Source organism: Lepidochelys kempii, chromosome 19 (assembly GCF_965140265.1).
Source record: "Lepidochelys kempii isolate rLepKem1 chromosome 19, rLepKem1.hap2, whole genome shotgun sequence".
Classification (NCBI taxonomy): domain Eukaryota; kingdom Metazoa; phylum Chordata; order Testudines; family Cheloniidae; genus Lepidochelys; species Lepidochelys kempii.
The window spans coordinates 25,460-49,078 of NC_133274.1; the positions used below are offsets into that span (position 1 = coordinate 25,460).

Here is a 23,619-nt window from a genome sequence, read left to right on the forward strand (position 1 = left end):
TCTTTTTTAGTAATTTTTATCACCAAAAGGCATACAAAAGGTTATATGTTTTCATTATAAAATAAGGAGGAATGTGAAAGATGTGATAATAGCAGTGGTCTAGTGGATTAAGCTGCTTGTTGTTGGAGTTTGGGCATGCCACTTTCCCTTTCTGTGCCTCAGTTTCCTCATCTGTAAAATGGGGAGAATGATACTGACTCTCCTTAGTCAATGCTTTGTGATTGTTTAAAAGGGGCTATAGAAATGTGGGATGTTACTTAGTGTATATTAATATACCTAAGTGGACTGTGGTGTGTGTGTGTGTATGTATGTATGTATATATGTGTATGCATGTACAAGTCCATGTGTATAATTATATAGCTTGTTTCTTTTTTTCTCTCCAAGAACTTCAGAGAAATGATTCCTTTGTTTGGAGTCTTCAGATTGCTCCTCATCGGGATTATAGGTAATTTTAATCCTACCTAGTGTATATGTGATAATAAAAACTATACAAGACACACAGTATTAAACTGTACAAAAATGAATGCCCATTTGGAGTCCAAAAGACTAATAGTCAGGGAGGTATCAGTTGCATATTATTCAGTTTTCTAGAACCACAAAGTAAATGTAAATTGGGGTTAGGTTAAATTATAATGTAAACTGATCTGAGCCTTAAACTATTTAGTGTTTCTTTGTGTTTTTAAATACTACTAATTACCTGTGTAGTGCCACAAGCTACGTATGGTGCTTGATAAAACTCTAGCTAAATTTTGCTCCGTTAGAAGGGTGATACTGAAGTCAATAGGAGTTGGAATCCTGTGGCTGAGAGTAGAATTTGGCCAGATTCTTATTTTACTAGTTGCTGCATTTTACTCCAAAAGAGACTGCTTCAGTTGTGGGTGAGATGATCTCTTTGTAGTTAGCTTTGTAGATGCCACTAGAAGACATACCATGTTGTTACTTACACCCATTATTTGGATTTGTTTCTGAAATGTCTTGTCAATTTGAATGAACAATCTTACGATGATTGTGTTTTTTTAGTTGGAACAGATATGGGATTTGCTCTGTACAGAAGATTTATAGCTCCTGTGAATGGGCCTCAAGTAAGTGTAGTCTTCACTAAAATAGCTTGGATAAATTATAACTAATGCTCTACTAGTCCTTAGATAATACCTCAGTATTAAGTATTGGAATTTAGTAGAAAAAATAGTGTTTCAAATAGTGAAAGATTGTGATTCCTGTTGCACAAAGAAACAAAATGGCCCATAATCCCAACTATACATACAAAATGATGGGGTCTAAATTAGTTATTACCTTCACAAAACCAATCTTGGAGTCATCGTGGATAGTTCTGTGTAAACATCTGCTCAATATGCAGTGGCAGTCAAAAAAGCTAACAGAATGTTAGGAACCATTAGGAAAGGGAGAGATAATAAGATGGAAAATGTCATAATGACATTATATAAATCCATAGTATGCCCAGAATACTGCATGATGTTCTGGTTGCCCCATCTCAAAAATGTATATTAGAAATGGAAAAGGTACAGAGAAGGACAACAAATATGATTATGGATATGGAATAGCTTTCACACAAGGAGAGAGAGAAAAGACTGGGATTGTTCAGTTTAGAAGAGAGATGACTTAAGAGGGGATATCATAAAGGTCTATACAATCATGAATGGTGTGGAGAAAGTGAATAGGAAAGTGTTGTTTTTTATCCCTTCACGTAACATAAGAACCAGGGCTCACCCAATGAAATTAATAGGCAGCAGCTTTAAAATAAATATAAGGAAATACTTCTTCATACAACATGCAATCAACTTGTGGAACTTGCTGCTGGTGGATGTTGTGAAGGTCAAAATTATAACTGGGTTCAAAGAAGAATTAGGTAAATTCATTTAGGATAGGTCCAACAATGGCTTTTAGTCAAGATGGTTAGGGACTCAACCCCATGCTCTGGGTATCCCTAACCCTCTTACTGCCAGAAGATGGGACTGGACGATGGGATAGATTACTCAATAAGTGCCTTGTTCATTCCCTCTGAAGTATCTGGTAGTGGCCACTGTCAGAAGACAGGATACTGGGCTAGATGAATCATTGGTCTGACCCCGTATAGCCATTCTTATGTTCTTATGAGAGAAAGTAAACTGTTTTTTTTTCATAGTGATAAATTCTAAGCCAGAAGGGACCATTGTGGTCACATAGTCTGAGCTCTTATATAACACAGGCAAGAGAACTTCCCCAGAATAATAGCTAGAAAAAACATCCAATCTTGATTTAAATATTTTTAGTAATGGAGAATCCACCATAACTATTTTGTAAATTGTCGCAATGGTTAATTACCTACTATGTCAAAATTTACACCTTATTTCCAGTCTGAATTTGTCTAGCTTCAACTTCCAGCCATTGAATTGTGTCATACCTTTTTCTGTTAGATTGAAGAGCCCATTATTAAATATTTGTTCCCCATGTAGATATTTAGAGTGTAAGCAAGTCACCCCTTAACCTTCTCTTTGTTAAGATTGAGCTCCTTCAGTCTATCTGTCGATCACTATAAAGTATGTTTTCTAATCCTTAATCATTCTCGTGGCTCTTCTCTAAACCGTCTCCAGGTTATCAACATCCTTCTCAAATTGTGGACACCAGAACTGGATGATATTCCAGCAATGCTTGCACCAATGCCAAATACAGAAGTAAAATAACCTCTCTAATTCTGCTTGAGATTTCCCTGGATCACATTAGCTCTTTTGGCCACAGCATCACACTGGGAGCTCATGTTTAGCTGATTATCCACCATGACACCCAAATCTTTTTCAGTATCACTGCTTCCCAGGATAGTCCTCCATCCTATAAGTATGGCCTACATTCTTTGTTCCTACATGTACGTTTACATTTACCCATATTAAAACCCATATTGTTTGCTTCTGCCCAGTTTACCAAATGATTCAGGTTGCTCTGAATTGGTGACCTGTCCTCTTCATTATTTACAGCTTCCCCAACTTTTGTGTCATCTGCAGACTTTATCAGTGACTTTGTATTTTTTCCCAGGTCATTGAAAAAAATCCTAAATCGTGTAGGACCAAGCAGTGATCCCTGAGGGACCCCACTGGAAACAGACCCGCTTAATGATGATTCCTTTACAACTAAATTTTGAGCCAATTTTTAGTCCCTTGAATGTATGCCATGTTAATTCTATATCATTGTCGTTTTTAATCAAAATGTCATGCGGTACCAAGTCAAATGCCTTCCAGAAGCTTGTGCATAGTAGGTCAACACTATTGCCTTTATCAACCAAACTTGTAATCTCATAAAAAAATATTAAATTAATTTGTCAGGATCTATTTTCTATAAACCCATGTTGATTTTCATTCATTACATTACTCTCCTTTAATTCTTTATTAATTGAGTCCTGTGTCAGCCATTCCATTGTCTTGACCAGGATCGATATCAGTCTGATCGATATCAGCCTATAATTACGCAAGTTACCCTGTTTACTCTTTTTAAAAATCGGCACAACATTACCTTTCTTCCAGTCTTCTGGAACTTCCTTGGTGCTCCAAGACTTATTGAAAATCAACATCAGCAGTCTAAGGAGCTCCTCAGATGGCTTTGTTAAATCTCTTGGATGCAAGTTATCTGGACCTGCTGATTTTAAAATGTCTAATGTTAGTAGCTTCTGTTTTAACATTTCCAGAGATACTAATAGAATGGAAAGGTTTCAGAGTAGCAGCCATGTTAGTCTGTATCCGCAAAAAGAAAAGGAGTACTTGTGGCACCTTAGAGACTAACAAATGCATGCATCTGATGAAGTGAGCTGTAGCTCATGAAAGCTTATGCTCAAATAATTTGTTAGTCTCTAAGGTATTATTAATTCTACCATTTCCATCTAGTAGTGGACCAATACCATTATCAGGATTTTTTTGTTCATAATATATTTTAAAAAATCCTTCTTACTGTCCTTAATTGTGCGAGCCATAGAGTTCTCTCTGTGTCCCTTTACTTCCCTTCTTAATTTTCTACAGTTCCTAACTTCTGATTTATATTCATTACTATCAACTTCGCATTTCTTCCATTTGTTACTTTTTTTATAGCTGCCTTCACTTCCCCTCTAAATCAGGAGCCTTCTTTCTCAACTGTGGGATTGTGACTTGTTAGGCATCTAGTTAGGTGTTCTTTGATGATTACTAATTATCATTCACATTTTTCTGATAAAATTCTTCCTCCAAGCTACTTGGCTTATAAAAGTTGAAGATACATTTGTTAACTTAACTTAAATTTGTTAAATAACTTAAATAATGTATAGGCAGAGCTGGGATGGGTGCTTACTATAATATCTATATACATTGAAAAAAGCCGTTACCTCTGTCTGAGACCAACATTTTTGGTAAATTTAAAGACGACTTTCCTTGTAGAAGCTGTATCCAGCCATGAAACAGGCTACATATTTAATAAAATATTATCTTTATGGAATACAGCATTGCATGTAGATTTCTTCACTATACTGCCACTGTACTTGTGTAGTAATTCATGCAGGTAACTTACTACTGATTAAGATAACTACGGGTCTATTTTAAACTCAGAGTAAGTAAAGCAAGACTTTTATCTCTTGCTGTTTATTGTTTAATCACAATGAACATACTAAAGGAAGTATAGTTGTGTTTAAGATTTACTATGTACTTGAGCATGGACAGCACACTTATCTTTCAGAACAAAGGGCAGACAAGGGCACTGCCCTTGAACTATTTAAATTGTAATAAATAGCACAGTCCCCATAAATACATTTTTATGAAGAATGGTGTGGGGAGGAAGGCTTGTGGTGGAATAGTGGTTGAAGGCGTGGTAAACCAGGTCAGGAATACTGTTCCGTTATACCATAGGGGCACATGGTATAAAGCAGGAAGGAAATTATGACGTGCCTAGGCATGCATCTTGAGCACAGGCATGGAGAAGAATAGCCAGGAGCAAGGAGGGAGCCTAGAAGGTAGGAGCCTGAAAAACAGACAGGGAGTTCCTATATCCTGTGCACACTGACTTTTAGTGAATCAGTAGGGAACCATGTTCCCTTGGAGTCAGTTCTGAAGGAATGTCCCAGCATGGCATTAGGGACATGCCATATTTTGGATGAGGCATAAAACTGTGATCAAAGATGTCATGACTCTCTTCATAAAAGTATATCCACATTCTAGCCAAATTCCCAGTTCTGAATAATTTAATTCTACCTCCCTAGATTCATGCCTGCCGTTTTAATTTGATATGTAGCTGTACACTACTAAACAGCTACTGCCTTCCATCAGAGTAGCTACATTTAAATACTAATGATCCCTATGTATTCTTTACCTATCTCATAGGCATGCGTTAAAGCTAAAGTAATAGTTATAAGTGCTTTCAAATCCTTGGATGAATAATGTTACAGAAGTGCTGGTATTCCTCAGTCTTGAAATGTAACTTAACAGTTTACTTCTTTTTCTCTTAAGGTGTCCTTTGTGGCTCACATTGCTGGTGGCCTAGCTGGGATGTCAATAGGTTATGTCATTTTCAGCTGTTTTGATAAGAACTTTATAAAAGATCCAAGATTTTGGATCTCCATTGTTGCTTTTTTAGTCTTTCTGGTGTTTGCTGTATTTTTCAACATCTTTCTTTCACCAGCAAACTAAACTGCACCACCCACAAAAGAAACACTTAAATCATCAGGAAGACAACTTTTAAAAAAAGAAAAATTACAGTTTTATAACTTCCAAAGGACTCCATAAATGTTGCTTTTTTAAATAATGGTTGTGTACAGACTTGAATTTTTAAAGCATTAGACCATCATTTTTATGGTTATCCTATCTCAGAAATGAAATATAGTTATTTAAAATATGACCTTTTAAAAATCATATGTAAGCTTTTCTATTTTCTATTGCTTTTTATACTGTTAAATTAAATAAACATCAAGGGATCCTGATTGCTTTGGAATACTTCTTGCAGCTTTTGTTTTGAGCTTTTGTGACATGAATCAGTAATACTCATTTGGAAGAAATTACTTCTTCCAATACCAGCTTTCTAACCTCAAAACAAAGAGAAAAATGTTGATCACCACAATAAAGAGTTCTTTTAGAGAAAAAATTGTGGTGTGATATTTTTACAGTTGAGTAGCAAGTGTGATGATTCTTGATCTTTGTCACCTGTAGTCAAAGCTTCAGGTACTTGGACACAGACCTTAAGTCCAGGCTGCTGCAATGTCTCTGGATTCTGTGACATTCTGCTTCAACAGACTGGAAATTCAGTGGCAGCTCCATTCATTTGAAAAAAAAACAGATTTTTACAGGAATGACAACTTTACTATTGTGGACAAGTTTTTCATAACTGCCTTCTTCAGGGTTTCTTGCATCTTCTTCTGAGGCACTCAGAAGTGGCCACTGTTAAGAGACGGTATAAAACTTGATGGACCACTGGTCTGATCCAGCATTGCAGGTTTTATGTGCCAATGAAATATGAACATGAAGATGCTGCTGTACTGGTTGTATTCATCTTTATATTAAACTTTATTTTACATTGTGCAGTTTTCAGTGTGCTGCACAGTTGTATATTGATAATGCAGCACATTGCTAGAAGTTGGATGTTTTGGCAGCTTGGTTTTCACATCTGAGGAGGCATGGAAGCTAGTCTGTGGTTGTGGAACAGGAACATTCTCTAGATGTTTCTGCTCAAATTATCAGCACTGAAAGAGTTGTTGACATCTTAATTGCCATTATGATCCATACTTGATATCCTAGTGAGACAAAGGGGACACTTGTCAGAGCTATTGGTTTGTTTGTAGAATGAGGAAGACAACACTTCAAATTAAATTTGATTTATATTTCAAAGTTATTTTTACAACCTGAGGGTTACATACACTTTTAATGGAAGTCTAGAGTCTAGAACAATGATTGGGCAAAAAGTGGATTACACAGTGCATTCCATGCAGTCTTGCAAAACACATGATGCTACATCTGTCTGAGGAAAAGCAGTTTTGTGCTTCTGCCATTACCAGTTAAAACATGCTTAAATAGATAATGGTTTTCATTGTAACTTGATCTTGATCGTAATCTGGACTTATCTGATTTAGGATTTCCCTTTGCTCTGAATTTCCCTAAACTATTGAGGATGAGCAGTTAACACAGCTGCAGCTGATGTACACTGATTGTCCGGGTTCCCAGCTACCTACCTCTACAACAGCCACTGTGAAAGTGCCCCCAACTTGTTGTCTTCCTCCTTTCTCCTGGAGGGAAAAAAATTCATTGTAGGTTGTGAAGCCCACCTGTTCCTCCCCATCTCGAATTGATACTATTTCATTTGCCACTTTCTCCTTGTTTAAGAATAGTGACTTACCCATATGCTGAGACCTCTATGCTTTAATTATTTTCTATTGGTAAAGATGTGACTCTTTACATTTTGGTGACTTGACTTTGTCCAGTTACTGGTCCAAATTTCTAAATAACTTGCACACTGTCTGTTCTGTAATTTTCTTTGAGAATTTATGCATTTAATGATTGCAAAGTATACAAGTGCTTCCTGCTTTCTTTATTGTGGCTCTTTTTCACAGAAAGAGGAGATATGAAGAGTAGCCAAATCTATGCTAACTAGTAAACAACTCTGATTTGTGGAAGAAATATAGACCTTTTGGATGATCTGAAGGACAAACCCAATTTTTGCAAACAGTGCTTATGTAAGCAGAAGCACAGAAATGTTCACTACCAATCAGCAGTTACCTCAGGCTTTGTGAACTGATCTAAAAACTATTGTGGGGGAGGGGAGGAATGTGGTACCTCTAGTTTTATACATACTTTCTCTCTATGCATATCCATACATATCAACAGTTATACTTTTTAAATGTTAATTACAAATTTACCAGAACAACAAAGAAAGTGACAGGAATAAGCCTAGCCATAAGAAAACTCATGCATCCTGGGGTTATTTGTACTTCTATTCATTTAGATGATCATTGTAGGTCAGACAAAATACAGTAGAAAATAAAAATCAATATTGTCTCTAAAGCACATCCTATTGATGATTAAGAATTAAAAGCTCTTGGTTTTAGGAGTATTTTTCCATGAGGACAATGTGGTTTATAGTTTTTAATGTTAAATTGTATCTGATACAGTCTGATACCTTTTTATATCAAAAAGGTAAAAACTGGTTAAGGTGGCTTCAGCTTGCAAAGCAAATATATAGTTTTTCATCTCTAGGTCACTAGAGTTTAAAATTAGATACCAGTTGATGCATCATGAAGGTGCAGATCTGGTTATCTCCTTTTCCCCTCACTTACAGCTTCAGCAGTTGAACATGTGGCAGAAAGAAGGTAAAAAAATGAAATAAATGCATCTTGGATGCATCCCCAAAAGGGGTGCTCTGTGCCCCTCACCTGAATAAAATTCAAATAGTTTAACAGAGAATTGTGTAAACCATTTGTTAGATGTTGGTCATCTGTGTGAGGGCTGATTGCTTATGGCAATTTTGTCATAAGTCCAGACTCTCTTTCTTGCATATGTTTTGACTATGTTTCTATTAACTGCTGTTTCCCATTGAGTCATAACATGGCTCCCAGAGCTTAATCTTTGTGTCTGGTATAGAGAAAGAGTGAGCCTCTGCCTTTGTGGTGAAAAAAAAATATTTCTTACTCAGTGAGGGTTACATAGTAAAACCACTTCTTACTCAGGCAAGTCTAGTTAGCACGCCCATGACATCCTTCATGGTCAGCCTCACTCATTTCCCAGTTTGGACCTGGACATTGCCATATTGTTTCTACATTACACTTCCATTATTTGTTCCTAAGTAGATATCACGTGAGGAGAACTTATTTTCTAGTGTTTTGAAGAGTCTGCAATGGGCCATTATGCTGGGGTGGAGGGAGAGCTCTTGTCCACAAAAGACGGGGATAGTTTGAGACTCCAGTGTCAAGTACACTCTGACCAGCTTCTCCTTCTGGAATCCTTCAGTTATGAGGTTTGTGCTACTGAAATGAGCCACCTCACCCTGTTGAGACTAGCTGCCATTTGGCACTGTTTCTTCATGCCAGGTGTGTTGGGGAGAGGGCACACTTGCTACAGACTATGAACTACAGTAATTGTAAATAGTTAAACAAAGCACTCTTTACTGAAGAATTCAGGAGAAACTCCACAAACTCAAACTGTATCCTATTCAATTATATCCTAATAGGGCTGGCAAACCATTTAAAAAAATCTCAATTAACCATGAGATTAAAAAATATAGTGGTGATTAAATATAGTTTTAATTGCATTGTTAATAGAATACCAATTTACATTTATTATAAATATTTTGGATTTTTTGACATTTTCAGATATATTGGTTTCAACTACAATACAAAGTATGCAGTGCTCACTTTATATTTTGATTACAAATATTTACACTAAAAAAGATTAAAAACTAGTATTTTTCAATTCATCTTATATAGTGTCTGGTGCAAGTGCAATTTACAAATGTAGATTTTTTTTTTACATAACTGCAGTCAAAAACAAAATATTGTAACGCTTTAGAGCCTACAAGTTGAAGCATGAAGGGGCATATGAATGTTTAGCGTCTCTGGCAAGTAATAACTTGCAATGCCAGCTACAACAGTGCCATGCGAACCCCTGTTCTCATAGATGACATTGCAAATAAGAAGGGGGCAGCATTATCTCCTGTAAATGTAAACAAACTTGTTTGTCTTAGCAACTGGCTGAACAAGAAGTAGGACTGCGTGGACTTGTATGAGGTGGATTTAAAAATACAATTTCTTTTATCTTTTTTACAGTGCAAATATTTTTAATCAAAAATAAAAATAGGTTAGCATTGTAAACTTTGTATTCTGTGTTGTAATTGAAATCAATATATTGAAAATGTAGAAAAACATCCAAAATATTTATAATAAATGTACATTGGTATTCTATTATTAACAGTGCAATTAAAACTGATTGTGACTATTTTAAAAGTCTAGTTAATTTGTTCTGCATTAATCACATGCATCAACTGCAATTAATTGACAGCCCTAAATGCTACTAGGGCCCATTCTATCAAAAAATCTCCCTTCACCCTTGACTGCAGCTCTCAACTTACTTTTCCTTATTAGTGGCATTATTATTTAATATTTATATAACAGTATCCTCAGGTCAAATAGGGGAGGGGTCCTTTGTGCTAGGCACTTCACAAAGTGTATATAACAGTTCCTATGCCAAAGAGCTTACAATTAAAACTTAATCACCAATTTAAGTATGCCTTACTGTTCTAATTACATCACATATTGCCAACTATCTTTTATTGTTTATCTCCATAAGCATTTGGCATACCGTTTATATGAATGGTGCTGTATAGAACAAAGCTGTAGTGTATTTTAGCTTGGTGATTAGTTTGTACTATAGAGCCCTAACAGAACAATATGTTTACCTTGCACTGTAATCACATTGGGGTGGGGCTGGTCTTCCCTTATATGAGACTTCTGTGATAGCGAGAGGGCAATCCTCACTATGTTTGTTTAACCTCCACAGGAACATACTGCTGTTGGAAGTACTGAAACTTCTTGGAGTGGCTTTTTCCTTGTTGGCTGCCATTTTGTTATAATCTACTTGTGAAGGAGAGAGAGTAAGAGTAAGGAAACAGATGGTCAGCTACCATGTTGATGTGTATGGTATAAGAATCTAGATAGAAAGTATTCTAGGGCCTGAAGCCTTCCATACACCACCACCTGTTCACTTACTCAACCCACCAAAAGAGTCTGTAATCAGACTTATTACAGCAGTCAGACAGAATTGCCAATTCTTAAGAGAGAGAGACTGAGATAGTAAATGCTTGGACAGTACTGTACAACTCAATTTCATGTGTTTTGTAGAATTGCTAAACCATTTGCTGAAATATTTCTAGTAATCTTGTTAATTTTCCCTGAAGACAAGCTAGAATTATAGTTTTTTAAAAAATGTTATGCCAGTCAAACAATTTTAAGTAAGGTAAAAGTTCCTTGGGTACTTTATTCATATTCTAAAATGGAATTGGTTCCTAGACTCAATAAGCTAATCTCCTGTATTGCTGTAAAGATTGAGACTGAGAAAATCTTTAATGACTTTGGATAAAGCATTTAAATGGATCAAGGATCTTTTTAAAATCAATATTAAAGTTCTTTTTGGGGACAGATGTGGGGGACACAACATATTAAGAAACCTGTTTTAAACACCAATTGAAAACAGATACTGACAGGCCAAATAAAAAGGGGACTGTGACACATACATCCCCAGGCAAGTATATTACACCTAGCTGACCATCATCCCAGTATTTCACCAAAGATTGTGTGAAGCCTCTGCTAAAAGCTAAGAATTAGCATATCATCATGGTTATTGCAAGAAGATAAATAGTTTTTAAAATATGTAAAATGTTATGTTCCAAAACTGTTGGAGATGAACCATGTCAACTGAAACAGGATGGGTCTCAGAGCTGACTCAACACTGAGAACAGTTGACATCTGTTGACCCAGCCCAGGCCTGTGTGTATAGTTCAGAACAGATACAAGCTTGAGCTTTGACAAAGATAAAAGAACCCAGCTTCCCCCCTCACACCCCGCATAAAAAGACTGAATGTGGGGCCACAAGAATTGAGCTGAAGTTAATTAAATGCTCTGATTATGAAGAGAGAGAAAAGTCTTGCACTGTATAAGAGAAAGAAAAAGGACACAAAATTTTATCCATTACAGACAAGATACTCTGCCAGAATGAGTGTCTCATGAAAAGTGGATTTCAGCTGGACTGGACAAGTGCTGTATGGACTGACCATTGGATGAGAAATACTTTTTTTAGACAGGGAAGTAACTTGTTAGTAAGTATAGGTTCTAGATTTTTTTAATGTTTTTATTTTACCTGTAACCTTATATTTCCAAATCCTTTTACTTGCATTTATTTGAATCTTTAACTCAAGCATTATTAAATAAACTTAAATTTGGTTTTACTACAGACATGTCTAAGTGTCTTGTCCTAAGGAGAGAGTGTTGAACTGAGGTGAAGCCGGTAAAGTCAGGTTCACTGCTTCCATGGTGGAGTGGATTGGTGTACACTGCAGGTGTCTGCAATGTAAGGGACTGGGCACGTGAGTGTAACTATATGGAGTGTGTAAATTGCTAGTGTGCCTCGGGAAAGAGCAGGGCTTGTGGTAGCCTGGAATGGAGGCAGTGTTTGTGTTGCCTGCAGCTGGTAGCTTTGAGAGAATTTTCCTTGGTGGGCACAGATGAGACTCCTTCACATTATAAGCAGGGGGTAGCGGCTCACCCTGTATATCTTGGTTAACCCAGAAACGTGTCACAGGGACTTTCTGGTGCTTGTAGGAATGACTGATTACATTTTGGGACAAGGTTTCATTTAACTATGAAATCGGACATGACCGATTGATTGATACTCTGTGCCAGACTGACAGGATATTGATTAGTTGTTCATGGGTTTCAGCACAGGAAGCTTACTTACCCTGTTCATGGCACCATTTGTATCAGAAATTTATTCTACGATTTTACAATGAACTGATGGGCCTAAAACCAAGTAGAATTGCTAGATACCATATTACAGGTCTCAACTATATTGTTCTAATAGTCCAGTTTCATGTTTCCAGGCTTGCTTAGTGACACACCACATTGGGGCAATGTTCTGATCTGGCCAGCTGCAGGAAAAAGCATTGTACACAAAACTGACACATTTTATTTTTTCTTGTTCCAAAGATTTTAAGAAAAAACAAAGATTTTTTTCCTACTACATTTTTGCATCAATCTGCTAAATATGAATGTTTCTGAAGGCAGGAGCCCAAAGATACCATCTTTTCCAAAATAGAGTTGAAAATGGAATTAGAGTTGTCTAATTGGCTCAACATATTTAAGTGCTTTGAAAACAATATTTCAAAGAGAGAGAGACACACTCATACCCCTTCAGGACATTGTAAAGGCCTCAGTTTAAAGCCTATGCCCCAACAGTTCTAACTCTGCCAGCGAGGTTACTTCAAGTGGTGGGGATTTACTCATGAGATGTTGAGCTCTGAAATCCTTCTGTCCTCGTGAGGCTCTTCAGAGAGAAGTATTGGTTAAAAAGTCTTCTTTCTTTGTTAACTTGAAGGAGGGCCACCTACACAGAGGCTGAACTCTCTGCTCCAGCAGCTGCCAGTTCTCCCTCTCTACCAGCCTCTGCAGAGTGGCAATATAATCTTGTGCTTAAGGCACTAGACTGGGAATGAGGTGATCTGGATTCTATTCCCAGCTCTGCTACAGACTTTTTGTGACCTTGCATAAGTTGTTTTGCCTCTTGATACCTCAGCTTTCTTAGAGTATCTCATGAGGATTTATGATCTTCACTAAGATAAAAAGGGTTTACCTAATTGTCAGGACTTCTCTGCAGCAGGAGGCAAGCTGGTATAGGGTAAAGAGTATGAATCAGGATTCTTCAGACAAACAAACAAACAAAAAAAACCCAATAAGGCTGTTCTATGTGAGCAGTTATGGAGCTGGAGGGCCTCTATATAGCTATAGATGGTCCTGAAGAAAGGTAGTTGCTCCTGATGTACTGGAGAGACCCAGTCTTCTTGTGTTTATATACAACTTTTACAGTTGAACAATGTATTTAAATATGTTATGTTTAGTGCATTGGAACTCCAGGTACATGGTGTTAACACAGGGATAAGTTGCAGGATTGAGGAAAGGGGAGCTCTTTTCTCCTCTTTCCTGTTTACAGACCAAATCCAACTCTTAGTTGCATGAGTTTCATTGTTGCTACACCTGAAGACCAATGTGGAATGATAATGACTTGAACGTTTAAAAATAAAAATACCGACATGGTCAGAGAGGTAAAGAGGAATAAATAGAGACAATTTGCTTTTAAAGAGGTAAAAGACCAATTTGCTTTTAAAGAGGTAAATAGTATGCTGACAAGAAAGGAGGGGGAAAGAAGAATGAGACGTACAGAGCTGGAAATGATAAGTTAACACATTGTGGGAGGGGGTGGGGACAAGGGTGTTGGTTTATCTTGTTTTTTTAAGGAGGGTTGAGAAGGTGATTGTAGGGTTCTGATTGATGCTGCATTGTTTAAGTTATACAGAACTTAGTGTATGAGAGTATTTGCACATTTAGATTTTGTACAGTCAAGCTGAGTGTTTGCCACTTATATGTGATTGAAATTAAGCCTAAATTTAGTGCTTTAATGGCACTAGCTTTATATTTATACAGTGATGAATATCAGGGAATGAATAAATCCAAGGAGATATATGCCCAAGTAAATCTGTTTTGATGAACTGTTCTGCGATGGGGCAGAGAGACCCCACATTGGCCATGAGAAGGTTAAGGAGAGCCTGTGGTCTCAGTTGGCCTGTCGCACTACACCTGTAGCAGATGTCAGGCATGGAGAGGAGAGTTAAAAGGACGAGACTGAGGGCTTGCCTACACTATAAAATTAAGTCCACTTATGGTAAGTCGACATACACCCACCATGGTAATTAAGGCGGTGGTTCGTGGCCACACCTGCTCCTTCCGTCAGTGGTGCGCATCCTCACCAGGAGTCCTTCCACCGATTGAAGTGGAGCATTGTGGGACACTAACAGCTGGAGTCCGGCAGCTCTGGGCTATCAGCACTGGGGCAGAGCCCAGCTGTGAGCCTGCGCCCAGCTGACAGCTTAGGCTGTCAGCCTGGGGTGGAGGGGCGGGCAGGCTCCAACTGTTAGCTCCACTCAGGGATGACAGCCATCAGGTGATGTAAGTAACCCAGTGTCTACACAGTCACTGCCAGGCAACTCTCCAACATCACATTCTACGGGCCACTATCCTCTGACCCCACTGAGGAGTACCAAAAGAAACTACACCATCTGCTCAAGAAACTCCCTGCTACAGCATGGGAACAAATCTACATAGACACACCCCCAGAGCCCTGACCAGGGGTATTCTATCTGCTATCCAAGATCCATAAACCTGGAAATCCTGGATGCCCCATCATCTCAGGCATTGGCACTCTTACAGCAGGATTATCTGGCTATTTGGACTCTCTCCTCAGACCCTACGCTACCAGCACTCCTAGCTATCTTTGAGACACCATCGACTTTCTGAGGAAACTACAGTGCATTGGTGATCTTCCTGAAAACGCCATCCTGGCCACCATGGATGTAGAAGGTCTTTATACCAATATTCCACATGAGGATGGACTACAAGCTGTCAAGAACAGTATCCCTGATGAGACCACGGCATACCTGGTGACTGAGCTTTGTGACTTTATCCTCACCCACAACCATTTCAGATTTGGAGACAACTTATACCTTCAAGTCAGTGGCACTACTATGGGTTCCCGCGTGGCCCCACAGTATGCCAACATTTTTATGGCTGACTTAGAACAACGCTTCCTCAGCTCTTGTCCCCTAGTGCCCCTCCTCTACTTACGCTACATTGATGACATCTTCATCATATGGACCCACAGGAAGGAGGCCCTTGAAGAATTCCACCTGGATTTCAACAATTTCCACCATTAACCTCAGCCTGGATCAGTCCACACAAGAGATCCACTTCCAGGACACTATAGTGCAAATAAGTGATGGTCACATAAACACCACCCTATATCGGAAACCTACTGACCACTATACTTACCTACATGCCTCCAGCTTCCATCCAGGACACATCACACGATCCATTGTCTACAGCCAAGCCCTAAGATACAACCGAATTTGCTCCAATCCCTCAGACAGAGACAAACACCTACAAGATCTTTTATCAAGCATTCTTAAAACTACAATACCCACCTGTGGAAGTGAGGAAACAGACTGACAGAGCGAGACGGGTACCCAGAAATCACCTACTTCAGGACACGTCCGACAAGGAAAATAACAGAACACCACTGGCCATCATGTACAGCCCCCAGCTAAAACCTCTCCAGCACATTATCAACGATCTACAACCTATCCTGGAAAATGATCCCTCATGCTCCCAGACCTTGGGATGCAGGTCAGTCCTCGCTTACAGACAACCCCCCAACCTGAAGCAAATACTCACCAGCAACTACACACCACACCACAGAAACACTAACCCAGGAACCCTGCAGCAAACTTCGTTGTCTACTCTGTCCCCATATCTACTCTAGCGACACCATCAGAGGACCCAACCACATCAGCCACACCATCAGAGGCTCATTCACCTGCACGTCTATTAATGTGTTATATGCCATCATGTGCCAGCAATGCCCCTCTGCCATGTACCAAACCAGACAGTCTCTATGTAAAAGAATAAATGGACACAAATCGGACATCAGGAATGGGAACATACAAAAGCCAGTAGGCGAACACTTCAATCTTCCTGGACATTCTATAACAGATTTGAAAGTAGCTATATGTGAACAAAAAAAACTTCAGAAACAGACTTCAAAGAGAAACATCAGAAATAAAATTCATTTGCAAATTTAACACCATTAATTTGGGCTTGAATAGGGACCGGGAGTGGCTGGCTCACTACAAAAGCAGCTTTGCCTCTCCTGGAATTGACACCTCCTCATCTGTTATTGGGAGTGGACTACATCCACCCTGATCGAATTGGCCCGGTCAACACTGGTTCTCCACTTGTGAGGTACCTCCCTTCTCTTCATGTGTCAGTATATTTATGTCTGCATCTGTAATTTTCACTCCCTGCATCTGAAGAAGTGGGGTTTTTACCCATGAAAGCTTATGTTCAAATAAATCTGTTAGTCTTTAAGGTGCCACTGGACTCCTTGTTGTTTTTGTGGATACAAACTAACACAGCTACCCCGTGATACAGTCACTGTTTCGCCCTAACTATGTCAGCATATGTGCTACACCGCTCATGGAGGTGGAGTTATTATGTCTGTGCAGGGTGAGGGGACTTACTTCAGCAGAAGCAGCATTCTAGCATAGACACTGACATAATTAGGTTGACATAAGTGACCTTGCGTTGACTTAACTCTGTAGTGTAAACCAGGCCTCAGCCTAGCTCAGAGCTGACCAGGAAAGAAAACGGAGCTCTGCTTCTCTTGATGGGAGAGAATCCTGGTTGCAGCCCAGAGACTGAGTTAGCTTGCTGAACAGATAAGTCCCAGTCAGTAGGGATGACAAGACACAAGGGGATCGGTGGAAGCACAGACTTTTGAGGCAAGATCCCATCCCAAATGTCAGATGACCTTGTTTTCAGTTGTGGCTTTTTGTTTTTTGTTTGTTTGCTGATTTCACTTGGACCACAACATTCTGAAAGGGCTAGGACTGAAATGTGCCTAGGCAGAGGGTCAGAGCACCACTACCTTCGACCTCACAGAGACAGTGACATACCAGTGGAGACCAACAATTGGGTGTTGTGCCCTTATAGGCCACAAAGGGATGCTGCAGAGGCAATCCTGTCACAAGGCCCTAGGAAAATAAATGTAAATACTTACACCATTAGGTCCAGACTACCACTCCCACCAAGTAAATAAGGCTGAAGTGCCTTATAAAAATTATGTTTATATAAATATTAATGCATATATATAAAACCTGAAAGATGATATTGCTCACCAGTTATAAGGAATAAAACATCTGCCATTAAATGACAAGTTAATTTTCTAGAATGTGTGTTTTAAAAAAAAAAATTGAATCCGAGATCCCTCTTAATTAAGAGAACCAGTCATACCCTTTCCATGCCACGGTTGTGCCTCTCTAGCCACAGAGATCCATCTGAATTTCCAGCACACGTGAAAACAAGCAAGTTTCCTAAAAAATAATCAATTTTGGTGTCTGGCACTATATATAACAATAATATTGCTCTTCCATACTCCTCTGAGACTAAAGATAATCTTTAAATTTGGTTATTAAAATGACAGAATTTCGAACAAAGGTGTTAAAAACCTATAGGCCAGGCCCTGAGCACCTTACTCAGAGACTGATCATTTCATTATATTTGTATGCATGGAAATCCACGCTACATGCCAAGTTTTCTGTGTGCGAAGATCAGCCACCACTGTCCCCAGAACTAATGGAGCTGCATGGCCAAGAAAACCAGCAGGTTGCCCCGGGATGTGGAGGCACAGAGCTTCTGCACCAGTGATCCTGTGCCTTCTGTCTCTGCCTACATTTTTTATGTTGTGCCAACCACTGATGGCCTCCAAGGGATCCTCAGAGACTCACAGGTGGAACTTGTATCCACTGCTTCTTCCACAGAGGTCAAACCCTACCCCTCTGATGGGAGACTTCGGAGGAAAACTCCAAAAGGGGAACCTGGTAAAATACTCTCCCCCCCACCCCCACTCATCAGCCCCTCCTGTTGGTCTTTCCAATAGCCAGGGCATTCAAATACTTGGTTGTCCAGCAGTCCTTACTTGGACAAACTCGCACCGGGTCTAATGAATTTGAATTTGTCAGTATCCGGACCCCTCAGTATTTGCCTCTCTATGAGTAAAATATATAGTTGTTTTAAATTAGCAATGTTGGATCATTTAAACTGGAAATAACTTGTTGGAGACAAAGGGTCAATACATGCAGTATAACTGCAATATGATTTTAAAAAAAACCTATAAAAATAGTTTTGTGGGTTTTTTTTCCTTCTGAGGACTGAGACTGTCATGCTGAATTACCAAAAAAAAAAAAAAAAAAAAAGTGGTGGGGGAGAATTGGGAAGCATCCTAGACTCCTGAAGTTTTGCATTTCTGGCTGTTGGGAGTGATTGTTTCATTGCATCAGGTTAATTTTGGTCATAGTTAAATTTTGCTAGAAGCCATGGCAGACTGAACAACAAATTGATTTTTTTCCTGACTATAAGTTCAATGCACAAGGCTTGAACTCCATTAAATAAATCCTCCAGCAGTGGAAGAAGCTCTCTTTTGATATTTTGTAAAATCTCTGAGGCAGATGAAAGATGACAGAGGATGTGACTTTTTATTGGATACCATAGTGTTCTTACATGGCACATTTTAGTCAAGACAGGTATGTTTTAATCATTGGTATTTCTTTCATCCAGTTAATTAATAATCAATTGAAATTATATTGTTTACCTCTAGCAGGCTCTCTTAATGTATAAAATGTCTCCTGCATCAATGTTACTACAAGTGTTTTTAGTATAACAGGAGCCTATTAAAATTATACATGCAGCACATTTTAAATTAATACTGTCAGCATAATTGCTTATCTTTTATTGCTACAAAAACATAGTAAAACAGTTTCTTTGTCAACATACTGCATAATATTCAATAAATATGTTAAAAATTATAAATAATCCTACCAGGTATTTTCAGGATATTTCACTGTAAAACAGAAAGCAGCAAAGCTGTAGCTCACAAAAGCTCATGCTCAAATAAACTGGTTAGTCTCTAAGGTGCCACAAGTACTCCTTTTCTTTCTCTGTAGTAAATGCAAGTCTTGTGATTTAATGGAAATATTACCAGCTTTAAATTTTATTTTACTATAAACATTTAGGCAAATGCTGGCAATTTTTCAGTGTATTTTTACTTAAAATATTTATTTTAATAAACCATGACTACAGTTCTCATTATGTGCCACTTATTCACTGATTATATTGTGAGCTCACAACTGTGTGTTCAAAAAGTCAGATTTTTTTTTTTTAATTTTAACATATTTCAGAACTCAAGCTACTGAATTGTTTTGTGGACTGAAAGAAGTATTACAGATAGTGAGGATGATAAATCTTCACTGTGTGAGACAGTCAGTGGGGGCCTGATTTTCTTATGTACTTGAAAAACTGCAACTCCCACTGACTTCAACTGCAGTTGTTGGTGCTCAACAATTCTGAAAACCAAGACCTGAAAATGTCTTCACCTATTTACTCATAGAGAAGGAAAGTCTGGTAGCCTTCACAAGAGTGCACAATCCAAGCCACGGTGATACTGCTCTGGCACAAGTATGGTGTAGGATGACAGACCACAGAGAGGTCATAAAAGGGTTCCAGAGTCCTTTGAATGCAATGGAGCAGTGTGCCACAGTGGCTCTCTCCACAGAGCATGTGGGAGATGGTTCCTAATGAGATGAAGGAAGGGCATGGGTGAGACCATCAGGCCCCCCCAAATCTCTGTAGGTCGCTTGTGCAAATCCTTTGTAAATCCTATTTGTTTAGGCTTTACATGAGTGATGTACCTTTCACCATAAATGGCAATGACTGAAATGAGAGAGGTAACATCTTTTATTGGACCAACTTCTTCTAGTGAGAGAGACAAGCTTTTGAGCCACCCAGAGCTCTTCTTCAGGTCAAATGACTTTTAGAAAATAATAGCTCTGGTATGTGAAGAGAAGAAAGCAATCCATTCTATTCCAGGCTTCTTGAGGGTGAAGCTACTGCTGAGAAGCATAATTAAAAATAAAAAAAATCCATTCTCAGCTATCAACCTAATGGGATAGTGACAGATATTTCTAAAAACTGTTCTGAAAAATCCATTAAACGTATTCACTAAATAATAATGTTTTATTAACTATCAAGGGAACTATAACTAATCAAAGGAAGTATAACTAATCACTGTATCCAATGAAGTGAGCTGTAGCTCACGAAAGCTTATGCTCAAATAAATTTGTTAGTCTCTAAGGTACCACAATTACTCCTTTTCTTTTTGCGGATACAGACTAACATGGCTGCTACTCTGAAAACTAATCGCTGCAGGTTTCTTTTAAATCCAGTATACTATGTTTGACCTTTATTTATACCAGATAAAAGCCTCCTGATTTTGTGGCTTTCAACCCTCTTCGTAGCTTTTCTGATTTCCCTGTTCAGAAGAAACATTCCCCAGTATACAATTTATGTAGATTTGAGATTTTTTCTATACTTACTTTAGATATCAACTAATTATTAAAGGCATATTTACTGGACTTTAATAACCTCAGTAAGAACCCAATTCTGCAAAGGGCCAAGCACCTAAACTTCCATTGACTTCAATGGAAATTGAGGATGCTTAGTACCATGTAAGGTTTGGTCCCTACTTAGGTAATTTTTATTTTTAATTTGAAGAAAAAAAGCTAGAAATCATCACTGTATTCATGTTGTACCTGAGATATTAAAATCTCAGGCCTTTCATGAAAGAGTGGTGTTCTTTATGAGCTAGAAGAAAAGGAGTACTTGTGGCACCTTATGAGCTAGGTTACTGTGTTTTGAATGTGAGAGAATCAGTGTCAGCTTTTGTTTAATATAGTGTAGAAGGGCTGAAACTGTGACAATATCTTATGTTTATCTTTCATGGCTTTTAGTGCTAAGATGGCAGAGTAACCATGGGAGACTGGAATTTTCTTGGAGGCATCTTGGAAGAGGTCCACATTCATTCCACTATTATTGGAAAGGTCTGGTTAACTATCCTATTCATATTTCGAATGCTGGTCCTCGGTGTGGCAGCTGAAGATGTCTGGAATGATGAGCAGTCAGAATTCATATGCAATACAGAGCAACCTGGCTGCAGAAATGTTTGCTATGACCAGGCCTTTCCTATCTCTCTCATAAGATATTGGGTCTTGCAAGTTATATTTGTATCTTCACCTTCCTTGGTCTATATGGGCCATGCTTTATACAGACTAAGAGCCTTAGAAAAAGAGAGACAAAAGAAGAAGGCACAAGTAAGAATGGAACTTGAAGGAGTCGAACTAGAAATGACTGAAGATCGGAAAAGACTGGAGCGAGAACTCCGGCAACTGGAACAAAGAAAGCTCAACAAAGCACCCCTGAGAGGCTCCTTGCTCTGCACTTATGTGATACATATTTTTACTAGGTCTGCAGTTGAAGTTGCATTTATGATTGGCCAATATCTTCTTTATGGTTTCCAGCTCAATCCTCTTTATAAATGTCTGAGAGAGCCATGTCCAAACATAGTTGACTGTTTTATATCAAGACCAACAGAAAAGACAGTGTTCATATTATTTATGCAGTCAATAGCAATTGTATCATTGTTTTTAAACATCTTAGAAATTGTCCATCTAGGGATCAAAAAAATTAAAAAGGGACTTTGTAGGCCTGATAAAAACAGGGATGACTTTGATGATTTCTATGTAAGTAAATCCAAGAAAAACTCTGTAATACCCCACCCTTGTATGGGAACATCCGCAACTCCACAAAGAACTCTCCCTTCTGTCCCTAGTAGTTATACCATGTTAATGGAAAAACAAACTTACACGGCAGGCCATGATCTAAATTCATCTTCTGCATTCCAATCTGTTAAAAACAACCATACTGAAAATAGCAATAATCGCCTCCATGATGAAAAGGAAAGTAAATTGCCAGATGAGACGCAAACTACTAATACTTTGGACCATCATCCTCGAAATAACAGCTCAAATAATAATGAAGGCTTAAGCAAGGTATTTGGGACAGAAATTAACGGTAGTCAACAACAAGATGAAAAGAAACATTGCCTCAGTGGCATGCATTCTAATCTAGTTGCTGCTTCTGGTCTGTGCTTGGGAAACCTGGCTGAACTGCCACCTGGAAGTTCATTGCAACCTGATATGACTTCCCCTATTTCAATTAACTGTGCTCGAAAGCTACGTGGAGTCAGTTCCCCATGGAACTGCTCAACAGTAGTTGAGAGTGAAGGGTCTCCAACCGATTCTCCTTCAACGAGCAGCAACCGAGGACAAGACAACTTCAGTGGAAGCAGAGCCCAAGGCCTTTCCAAGACTGACCTAAGAAAAATTGGCAGACCGGACACTCCTGATTCTCTAAGTGAGTTGAGCTCAGAATCCAAACAGAGCAGAAATTGTGAAAGTCCTCAGGCTTTCTCTCCCTCTCGGCGAATGTCATTGGCAAGTAATGCCAGCAGCAGGCGTGCCCCCACCGATCTTCAGATCTAAGTGTTTGTTACCTTACCTATATGTTACATGCATGAGTACTGAGGGAAATTATTGGACGCTGTCGCATGAATTATACCTATTTGTAATTGTAGTTAAGTTAATCAACTTTCACCAGCTCTTTCACTGAGGTAATGGAAAGAACTATGCACCCTTGTGCAGTAGTTAAGAACTCTTGAAATGAGAAATTGATTCTACTTCCTTTTAATAAAAAGATGACTTAAAATCTAATAGAGCAGATATCCCCATTATCTTTCCTGTTCCTAAAGCAAACAGATGTCAGTCACTTTTAATTCAACCCAGTAATTCCTGTATGAAGTGCATCCAAGTTCAGCCTCAAAAATCTACGGATCACTGCAATCTGAACTGACTTTTTTGTGGGGGGCAGGGGAGGGGGAGGAGAAGTAATGGACACAGGAGCCATCTTTGTGTGGAGGCTTTGTGCCTCTTCATTGCCTTTTTTCACCCTCACTCCCACATAGCTCCATGCCAGGGGGACTGTGCTGACAGGGATTCGCTTGCTGCAGTTGCCTCTGAAAAGCATGTTAGTGGGGGTTCCACATCAAGGATGGGGAACATGTGTTGTTTGGTTTGTTTTGTTTTAGGGGGAACATACTGAAAAGAATGGACCTCTACTGCCTCCTCTCTAGATCCGTGAAGCCCAAATTCCATGAAGCACCTGTGAAATATAAAAGGGTTTATGTGAGGATGGGGAGAAGTGAGCACTATGCGACGTAGCCTGCATGCTCCCAGGGAGCAGCCCTAGCTGTTGCTGGCCAGGGTGGAAAATGTTTTCAGCACCCTCTCCGCCTGTGCATTGGAGGCCCTCCCCTCCCCCCCCCCCCCCAAGAAAAAAAAAAGGCAAAGCAAAACAAAAAAAACCCCCAA

At 38.9% G+C, this 23,619-nt stretch overlaps 2 protein-coding genes across 6 annotated transcripts in view; both read left to right on the plus strand.

The window, feature by feature from the left end:
- RHBDL2 (rhomboid like 2) overlaps positions 1 to 7,419 on the plus strand; it is a 21,031-nt gene extending 13,612 nt beyond the window's left edge. For 2 of the 3 annotated variants that reach the window (XM_073318025.1, XM_073318026.1), the window contains exons 6-8: positions 385 to 445; positions 1,021 to 1,082; positions 5,454 to 7,419. In XM_073318025.1, the coding sequence (XP_073174126.1) occupies positions 385 to 445; positions 1,021 to 1,082; positions 5,454 to 5,633 (303 nt within the window). In that variant the 3' untranslated portion in view covers positions 5,634 to 7,419. The remainder of the gene's footprint in view (positions 1 to 384; positions 446 to 1,020; positions 1,083 to 5,453) is intronic. The other variant, XM_073318027.1, reaches the window with a different exon arrangement.
- GJA9 (gap junction protein alpha 9) lies at positions 394 to 23,045 on the plus strand. 3 transcript variants are annotated; one of them, XM_073318018.1, is made up of 2 exons: positions 394 to 445; positions 21,145 to 23,045. In XM_073318018.1, exon 2 carries the CDS (start codon positions 21,166 to 21,168, stop codon positions 22,732 to 22,734), a length of 1,569 nt encoding a protein of 522 aa, XP_073174119.1. In that variant the 5' UTR covers positions 394 to 445; positions 21,145 to 21,165; the 3' UTR covers positions 22,735 to 23,045. The 3 variants fall into 3 exon arrangements, with proteins under 3 accessions (XP_073174119.1, XP_073174121.1, XP_073174122.1); XM_073318020.1 differs by lacking the exon at positions 394 to 445 and adding an exon at positions 1,034 to 1,082; XM_073318021.1 differs by lacking the exon at positions 394 to 445 and adding an exon at positions 3,082 to 3,155.
- The last annotated feature ends 574 nt before the right edge of the window (positions 23,046 to 23,619 follow it).